This window comes from Leuresthes tenuis, unplaced genomic scaffold, assembly GCF_036924035.1.
Source record: "Leuresthes tenuis unplaced genomic scaffold, fLeuTen1.0.hap1 SCAF_9, whole genome shotgun sequence".
NCBI classification, from domain to species: domain Eukaryota; kingdom Metazoa; phylum Chordata; class Actinopteri; order Atheriniformes; family Atherinopsidae; genus Leuresthes; species Leuresthes tenuis.
The window spans coordinates 11,914,547-11,924,115 of record NW_027325363.1 but is presented as its reverse complement, the minus strand read 5'-3'; the positions used below and the strand labels follow the sequence as shown (position 1 = coordinate 11,924,115).

The 9,569-nt window shown below is 40.2% G+C and overlaps 1 protein-coding gene across 1 annotated transcript; it reads left to right on the top strand.

Annotated features, from left to right (window-relative positions):
- The first annotated feature begins 6,239 nt into the window (after window positions 1–6,239).
- LOC140314215 (ras-related protein Rap-2b) lies at window positions 6,240–8,850 on the top strand. Its single transcript, XM_072392326.1, has 2 exons — window positions 6,240–7,144; window positions 7,709–8,850. Exon 1 carries the CDS (start codon window positions 6,540–6,542, stop codon window positions 7,089–7,091), a length of 552 nt encoding a protein of 183 aa, XP_072248427.1. The 5' UTR covers window positions 6,240–6,539; the 3' UTR covers window positions 7,092–7,144; window positions 7,709–8,850.
- The last annotated feature ends 719 nt before the right edge of the window (window positions 8,851–9,569 follow it).

Here is a 9,569-nt window from a genome sequence, read left to right as displayed (position 1 = left end):
ACCCAGAGAACCCACGTAAACATGAGGAAAACATGCAAACTCCACATAGCCAGGATTCAAACTAGGAACCTTTTTACTGTGAGGTAACAGTGCTAATCACCACACCACTGTGCAGCCCTGTGTTTCAAGATACCAAACACAATGTTTATTTTCTATATTTTTCAAGTTGAATAAGTCCATTTTTCTCTTTTTGTTTACAATAATGAATCTGTGAAGAAATTGTACTGAACAATCCCGACGATGACCCAATACTTCAAATGGAACAGAGAGAAAAAAACAATGGCTACGTTTGACGTTTCAGACTGCAGCCTTTCATTTAGTTATCATAAGTTAAACATCTTTTTCCTGCCATTCAAGCCCTCCATCAACACCATGTTGTTGTCACTTATTTCTGTAATCTTGCATTTTAAACAGCAGATAATCAGACAGCATATTTATTGCTGTTAATCTGGATTTATTACCTGACTTCCTTGGGTGAAACATAGCCATTTTTTTGTGTGAGCTGGACTGTGTCCAAATCATTTTATTTTTGTTTTCCAGGTCAAAAAGGATAAAAAAAAAGAGATGCTTCTACAAAGTTTTTTTTTACCATAGATACCGTACTTATCTGTGAGGTCTTATCCCAACATGGCTTTAGAAAGGATATTTCTGTTCTCTTATACTGTTGAAAAGATTATCTGGATTCATAAAAATAACACAAAGGAAGAATGTAGATGCAGACTATGAAAGTTAGATAATCAATTCAACATGAGAAGGCAACAAACAGAATTTCACAGCAATAAAAAGAGGCTTTTCCACAAGTCTTTCTTCTCTGGAATTATTGCATGGAACTTTTTGTTTCACGTCTCTTTGGGATTCAATTTTGTTAGAAGGGACCCTGCTCAGTCATTAATCAGCTCAGTGATCACAGACATTTTAATTAGTCTACTGTCAGTCTCACAGGACTAGGAGTATTAAAGACTTATCTCTGCACATCTTATTGTGTTTCTGAGGATGCTCACCTTTTCTGAGAGCAGTCTCAGGACTTCTTCAGGCTATTTCAATTAGATCATGCTGTGAAAGATATGAGATGAAGGCGGTATTAGGTGAAGAGTAATGAGCCACGGTAACGGGGGAGCTCCCTCGAGAACTTTAATCATGTACCTTTTTTCTGTTTACATTCCCACCAGAAAAAGGAAAAAGGAAGTAGACAAGTCAAAAATGTATCTCCTCCATAAAGGCTCAACAAAGCGTAGACTTCTATACTTGTACATTGCTTGCATTTTGGGACATTTTTCAAGGTTAGCATTAAAAGCTGTTGTTAATACAGCAAACATTCTACCCAGTGTATAGAGATTTTGTAATGATGGTGACTCATACTCATACGACCAATCACCTTACTGTTACGTCACTGACGCCACTCCAAGGCAAGAGCAAAGCAAAGTGCCAACAATAGTGGTTTTATGAACAATCATGGTTTAGGTATGTTAAGCTCATTTAAACCATGACTCTGGGTTGCAATAAGCTTACCTTTTGAAGAAAATTCAAATCGTCTTGGGATCACTTTATCCTTCATTCAAACAAACTTTTGTAAACCAGTGAAATGTGTCTCTCAGCATTTCTTTTATTTCTGCTTGTGTGTTTGTGAAAAGCCTGTTTGTGCAGATTTCCTCCCATGCAGTGCCATAAAGGAAAAAGAGGAAATACAGCTGGTAAAATTGTTTTCATGATAAAAAGATATGCGTGAATAGTAAACTTCATAATTATTTGTTCTAATCAAATTTAGAAAAATGAATAAAGCGAGGATATTTTTCCTCTATCTCTCAACAGGATGAAGCAAGTTCAGAATTTTAACCAGGCGGCATTTCGTTCGCTCCATTACCTCAGAGACGAATACAAAGAAGCCACACCTCCAGTACATGTCAGTCAGTAGAGGCAGGAGGCCTGTCTACAATGAAAAATTGTCACTACTCTGTGAGTTCAAATCCAGTGTTGAAGCAGTTTGAGTTGTTTCAAATGCCATACATGTATACTATTGTGTAGCTATAGTCTTGAGCCATGCCTCGCTTCTTTATATTTTGCTTTTAAGGGCCCAAACTTTCAAGTAATTTTTTTTAAATGGTCCTAAGCAAGACTGCTGGGATAGGCTCCAGCCCAATCCAGGCATCTGTCCTTTCAGTTGATCCATCTACTGTTCACTGAAGCCTCATCAGAAATGTTCTCCATGGAAGGGTGGCTGTTAGGAAGCCATTCTTGCAAATGATAAGCAGGGAAGTAAAGGCTGAAGTGTGCCAAATGACACAAGAACTGGACTTAGAATCAGTGGCAACAGGTCTTATAGAGGGACGAATCCTCGCCAGAGCCCAGACCTCAATATTAATAAAGCAGTGTGGGATCATCTCGACAGAAAACAGAACAAAAGGCAGCCAACATCCAAAGAAGAGCATTGTGATGTCCTTCAAGAAGGCTGGAGAAACATCCCTGAGGACTACTTAAAGAAATTATAAGAAAGCTTGTCTAACAGTGTTCAGGCAAGATGGTTGGTTAGTAAATATTGATTTGCAATACCTTAATTGTCAGGTTTTTTCTTTATATTATTAGAGTATTATCACTTAATCATTTATTTGAAATCTATTTTAGCTATTTTAATGCACAATGTTAATTATTCCATATGCTGCTGGACCTGGGTAATAAATTATGTTTCTTCATGTTTTCAGCATGTTTGAAATGACAATAATCTACACAAACTAAAAAACTTTGTGCTTGATTACTTAATGAAGGACAATCTCAAAAAGTTTTTGCTTAATTTCTTTGCTGTTGTTGTTTTCTGACATTATCAAATCAATGCTAATAAGTAAGTCAAAGGACGCCATGGACTCTTTTCTATTTAGCTTAATATAAATGGAGCCAGTAAGATATTAATCATCTAAGTGTGCCGTTCTATAGTGTTGCTTTAGCTCTCAGGGTCTGTAAATTTGCACCAACACCTGACATGACACTAGTAAACGTAGCGCAGCATTTAGCTGCTGAGAAGGTGCAAAATTCCCCTCAGGAGATAACCCGTAAACCTGAGTTAAAAAGAGCATGGAGACTGACTTCATACGTATGCTGATGTTTATCTGTATTTATGGATTGTGCCAGTAGCCAGCTGATTATTCACAGTAAAGGTTGTAACATGTCATTATAAAGGTACTCACGGCAATTTTGTGTTCAGATTTGATTTATATTCATAATCAGTGTGTTCACCATGATGTGTCTAGAGCCAGTCAAGTCAAATTTATTTGTATAGCACATTTCATGTAGAAAACAATTCAAAGTGCTTTACATGAAATAAAAGCATTGCAGCGGGGAGTGGAAGCATTAAACATACATAAAAATGATATAAAGAGAAACAGATAAAATAATTAAAAACAAGCAACAGTCTAGATAAGTTAAAAGATACCGTGCAGATTTCATGCATAGACACATGAGAAAAGAAATGACTTTAACCTGCTAAAAGACATAGCCAAAGTGAAGAGTACTGAAAGCCTGAACTACTGAAGCTGCACAAGCTCATGCGTCAGGATTGTCCTAAAAGTACCTGAAAACAGATTTTCAGGACAGGTTGCATGAGAGGGATAGTTGGGCCATCTGTTTAAATATGAGCTAGTTGGACCTCTCTGGGTTCAACGTGGACTGAAAGACAGCACTCTCTTTTTGGAAGGTACAAAGAAGACTGCATCACATGCATCAACTGCATATTGAGACAGCAGCAACTTCAAAGGTGAACAAATAATGACAAAACTCCCTTTCTTCACTTCTGAAGAAGAACTTCTGGGACCTTCTCAAATGTGAGATTTATTAGGACAACACACCTGTATGACCAGCCTCTAGGGAGGTAAAGTTGGAGATGTAGTGAACATTGATCATTATCAGATCACAAAGCTGACATTTTCATCAAAAGGAGTGGTGTATAATGGTTGTATAAATAAAAGAAGGGGCAGATATATTGGTCATTGAATATGTCAGAAAGACAAAGAGTCTCAACTGATTTGATTTAAATTTTGTTAACTTAATTGTCAAAATGATGTCAAACTTTTGAGGATAAATATGTGAGTTGGGAACTAAATACATGTATATGCCTTATAAATCTGCACATTAATCCCCCTGGAAACAACAAAGCTTACTTTTTCCTTCACAAAACAGTAAAGTTTGAAGATCAATAACATTTTGGATTGACTGAGAGCATTTTTTTATCAGATAATTGTACCATTCCTTGTTTCAAGTGTTGAACTAAAGTGTGGTACTTTAATACTTACTGGAGGCTTTTCATACAGTGACCGAGTTTTTCATTCATTGTGAAATATCTCTCACAGATGTTGTTTCTTTGTTCAAGCAGACGGGCTATGGCCAAATCAGAGGCCCTGACTCCATGGCAACTGCGTAAAATAAAACATCATCATTATCTCACTCTTTGATAGTTTGTTCTCGAGATTTCACCTGTGGAGTAGGGCATATCATTAACTGTTAAGGTGACCGTGTCTATCTAATTATCAGTTGTGTGTGAAAGCAAACTCTGGTCTTCTTTGACGGGACAGACTCCTCCTCACATTCAGGGTGATTATTCTCACAGATGTGACACCGCACATCACAAGGCCTCAGCTCACATTACCCCTCACTCCCCATGGGGGTAGAGAGCTGATTGACTTCACATAGGCTTTAGCTTATTTCTTAATGGGATTTGGGGAGTGGCTGGCTGCAGGGCACTTGGAAAACCCACATGACTGCCCAATCCACATGTTTCATCCACTGTCATCCTAAAATAATCCCGTGGCAAAATTCCTGTTTTGCATCTGCATGTGATTCCATCTGTGTGAAGGTGTATGAACAGGATTTTTTTGCCACAACATTCACACTAACACAGTGACTCACTGATTTTTTTTTTTTCATTCACAAGTCTAATTACACTATGAGTGCATGCTGCATCACCACCTGATGACTATTTGTGGCTGAATTAAACTTCTATTGATCCACTGGAGTTTTCCCAGCTCTCCCTCGAGGTGATGAAATCAGAAATGTAGATTGGTCATCATTGCTCTCTGCTCATAGGCTCATAGTTTGACTGGAAACTGGTAATTTTACAATGTAGGCTACAAGAGATTCCTCCACCCACATGCATACACTGAGCAAAGTGATTATTTGAATAATTGATTTATTTAAAAGCTCATCACACAGGTTTTTCATTTAGATTTTGCACCACAAGTCGTTTATTGCTGAAGAGAACAACCATTTCAAAAGGTAAAACAGCCAAGAGAAAAAGCTTCATTTCATCTCTGGTTGCTGTGAGTCAGATACTGTTCCACACATTTACGCAAAAGTGGCTGAAAGTTCATGAACGGGGAAATGAAGATTAAGCTGATACTGTTTTGCAATGAGAAACAAAAATAAGCACAGACAAAAGTCATCATTATGTATCACATGTGGGGTCATGCTAAAATGGTGAGTCACTTAACACTGTTATGTCTTATCTCATTTGAGATCTTCTGAGATCTTTTGAGAACAATTAGACCCCTGTAGATCTGAAAATCCACATGTACCTTTAACATTTAGAATATTCAACATGTTCTTTAGTATTGTATGGACTACACTTGTTTTTGTTTTTTTTGTTTGCTTTTTGCAATGCGGTTGGACTTTTTTTAGTGACTTTGATAATATTGAAAGTTATCTGACGACCTCAGGTGGAAAAACACACGTTGCGAGAAGCTAAGTACTGAAATCGCAAGAGCTCGACCTTTCCCGTAAGTTGTACAATGAGTCAAGCAGCAGTAAGCTCAAGGATCGGTGATGTCGAAACTAAGGTGTGGCAGGTCAGTGTGAGTACTGGGGCAGTAGCTACGCTGACTGTGCGATAACAGCCTCACTGCACCTTTAACTAAACATTGGATAATATTTATGGAGTGACGTGGTACGCAGAAAGCGTGCTGAGTGCGGACAGGAAGCGTTGGGCGCTCGTGGTGGTAGCAAGTTTGCATAAGTTAACAGGTACTACACCAGAAGTCAAATAACTCAACTCCAAAAGGACAGACGCATGACTACAAAATTATAATTAATGTCTTAGTACGCAAACTAATAACAATATTAATACTTTTTCTTTATAAATACATTAGTAAACAGGTTATGGAAACGTAATTGTATTGTGTTCGCTGGACAAAGTACGTCATAGTAATTTTATTTTGAAATCAGACACAGGAAGTGTTTACGCTGCATGGCGTGTCACTTGACCCCCAAAGAGAGCAACCGACACACGGCGTCTGCTTGAACGAAAACGGGGGAAGCTCTGACAAGAACCGGCCGTGCTGTCGTCGGGAACTCAGCATGCTACATAATAAATGCTGAGCCTGGGTCCGAAACAACCGTGTTCTCCTGCCTAACGGCTATAGTTGACAGCCACGCCCCGTTTCCACCGACGTACAAAAGCCCGTACAAAACTGCTGGCGGTGGCGCAGCGGTTTGAAACCCAGCAAGGCGGCTAACGGGTTCACAGCGGAGAGGAAGCAGGAGTGTCGGCTGTTTTGAGAACCATGAGAGAGTACAAAGTAGTGGTTCTCGGGTCCGGGGGGGTGGGTAAATCCGCATTAACCGTCCAGTTCGTGACGGGATCTTTCATAGAGAAATACGACCCAACGATAGAGGATTTCTACAGAAAGGAGATCGAAGTGGACTCCTCTCCGTCCGTCCTGGAGATCCTGGACACGGCGGGCACCGAGCAGTTCGCCTCCATGCGAGACCTCTACATAAAAAACGGGCAGGGTTTTATCCTGGTCTACAGCCTAGTAAACCAGCAGAGCTTCCAGGATATCAAACCGATGAGGGATCAGATCATTCGGGTGAAAAGGTACGAGAGAGTGCCTATGATTCTGGTTGGAAACAAAGTGGACCTGGAGGGGGAAAGGGAGGTCTCGTCCGGCGAGGGGAAAGCACTAGCGGACGACTGGAACTGCCCGTTCATGGAAACTTCAGCCAAAAATAAAAGCTCGGTGGACGAACTGTTTGCAGAGATAGTCCGACAGATGAACTATGCCTCAACACCAAATGGCGACGACCAGTGCTGCTCGTCTTGTGTGATTCTTTAAGAAAAAGGACAATCATAAAGTTTTCTTCTTTGCTCAGTTTTAAGTTTGCAATGGTAAGTTGAGACGTCATACACTGAAAATATAAGGCTGACACTGGGCTGTGTAACTCGTGTACTTGTTATAAACTTGTTATTCAACTCCTTAATTAGCACATGTCCATACTAAGTATAGATTTCTCAGGAGGATCGTGGCGAATGAATGTCAAATTTGGCACGATTTTCACATTCTCGGTGCTTGATCATAAAATCTTCCCAGCATCAGTTGTGCACCTATAGTCCTTTGTTTTGTTGAACAGATTGGGGGGGAAGTGTTTGGCTGAATTGCAGAAGTTGAGGGCGAAGCTATGATTGGGTTTGCAAACTTTGTGGTTGAATCTCTTTATCTTCACTTTGTAGCTGTTACGCAGCTGTTAAAGTGGTATTTTCCAGAATGTGGTTAACAGGAGTTGGGAGATTCCACTGCTCTTTCATGGCCTAAATTCAGGGATCAGCTAGTTGTGTTTTTTTTTTTTTTTTTGTGGAACACAGCCCAGAATAACACACGAAAGCAAAGTACTTTTCTTTAGCTTTTATTTGATGTTGTTTATTCATGATCCTTTCCGTGTCTTGTGTGTTCAGTGTGTTGCAGCGAGTCTGTACTGTTGAGCTCTTCTTCATGTCTCACCCTGGCCTTGGAGGAAAATGAAGGGAGGAATGCTGCAGGGGGACGGGAGGAGGAGGGGAGCAACTGAGACAGAGGGAGGGGTCCGCTCATCAGGAATTCTGCTGGGTTGGAGTATCTTTGCCGCACGATCAGTGTCCACCGTGGATGTCAACGCCGAGTCAGACCCTGATCCAGAGTTTCAGCAAACAACCCCCCCCATCCCCATTCGCCAGTTCCAGCTGTACCCCCAGCTGGAAGTAAACCCAAGTGGAAAAAGATACAGAGAGTAACACTTAGAGAATCTCTTAAATGGATATTTGTGTATGAGAAGACAGGGAGATAGAGTATATTTTGTTAAATAACTGCACAGTCGGGGAGGGGGGAGGGGGTGGTAAAGGTTTTGGCACCCTAACCCAGTTTGGAGCAATGCTTCTAAGACACTCAGATTTTTTTTTTGTTTCCCCAAAGTCAGAAGAAACCACACATCTGGTGGAGTAAACTTGACGAATGCCATTTTTTTTGTTCCATCACCTTCTCCTCAGTGTGTGACAGGACCCTAAACTGAAGTGATATGGGGACGCTGACATGATCGCCCTTGTGTCGAGTGCCTTTCCGAAACAAATCAGCTATTCAGATGATGTGCCAACCTACATGTATCACCAAAAGAACCCTTCAACACGGCAGTCCACAAGCTAGTGAACTCTTCTACCGGATAATCTTGTAAGGGTGGAGGCTGACGACAACAACAACAACAAAAAAAAGAAACGACAATAGGCTTTTTGTTAGTGAAATGGTGGTTTTTCTATGTTTTACATTGGCCTTTTTGAACTGCAATGTCTGCTTGGTCTGGCCAAATCTATATCTTGAAATGCACAGGTACTGGAACCACCTTGGCATGAGAACTATTCACATCACTTTACCTTTCAGACCACTCAAATCAAAAGAATTCTGTTAGTTCTGTTCATTTTTATTTTTATTTTTAACAGAATATGTGATGATGTACTGTTGACAAATCTAACCTGATTGTAAGTTTAATTTCAGACGAGCCATTTAACAGTGGGCTGTCTGTTTTAAGAATAAGACTTTTAATACAAATGGCATTTTTACAAAAAGAAAAGAGACTTTTGTCGTGTTTTGTTTTTGTTGACAACTTGATCACAAGTCTGTTGTCAGAGGACAAGCGTCTAAATTTGTACGGGCGCACCGAATGGTCAGAGCGATACTGTAGTTTAAAAGCTAAATGTTTATTGTTCAAAGCTTACAGTCACCTGACTTCAGCCAAAACCCCAGAATTACAAGTTCTCTTATAGTTCAGGATGTGTAATAGTCCACTTGCTACCAGAAAACAGGGCTACATACACTATCGTGCTGCTGTTTTGTTGCATTTTGACTCCCAAAAATTCTCTTAATACCTTTTATGCAAGCTGGATCTCTTGTGGTTTTTAGCAGAAAACACGGAAGGCTTTTTTTTCCGTTGACTCAAAAATCCACTTCTGTCTTTCTCCTGCTGCTTCTCCCACAACAACAAAACTTTCCTTGTGGCTACAGTTGAAACCACATTGATGTAAAGTCTCAAACTGAAAGAAAGCAGCACTGGGTGTATTCCAGTGTGTGTGTGTGTGTGTGTGACTAGTATGAAAAGAAATGAGTAACTCACCCCTGTTGTTTTGTCAGTGTTTACTCGACAGTGGTGTCGGAGAGATGTTATTTTCAGGCTGGTCGAACGCTCGCTCTGCTCTGCAATAGCAGGAATGAATGTAAAGGTGATTTTAAAGTACGCCGCACGATTTGTCATTCCTGCCTAAGTGGTGATCCTGAGCTGTGTACGCCAACAAC

Coding starts and splice junctions, on each gene's coding strand:
- LOC140314215 (XM_072392326.1), top strand. CDS start 6,540: ATGAGAGAGTACAAAGTAGTGGTTCTCGGGTCCGGGGGGGTGGGTAAA.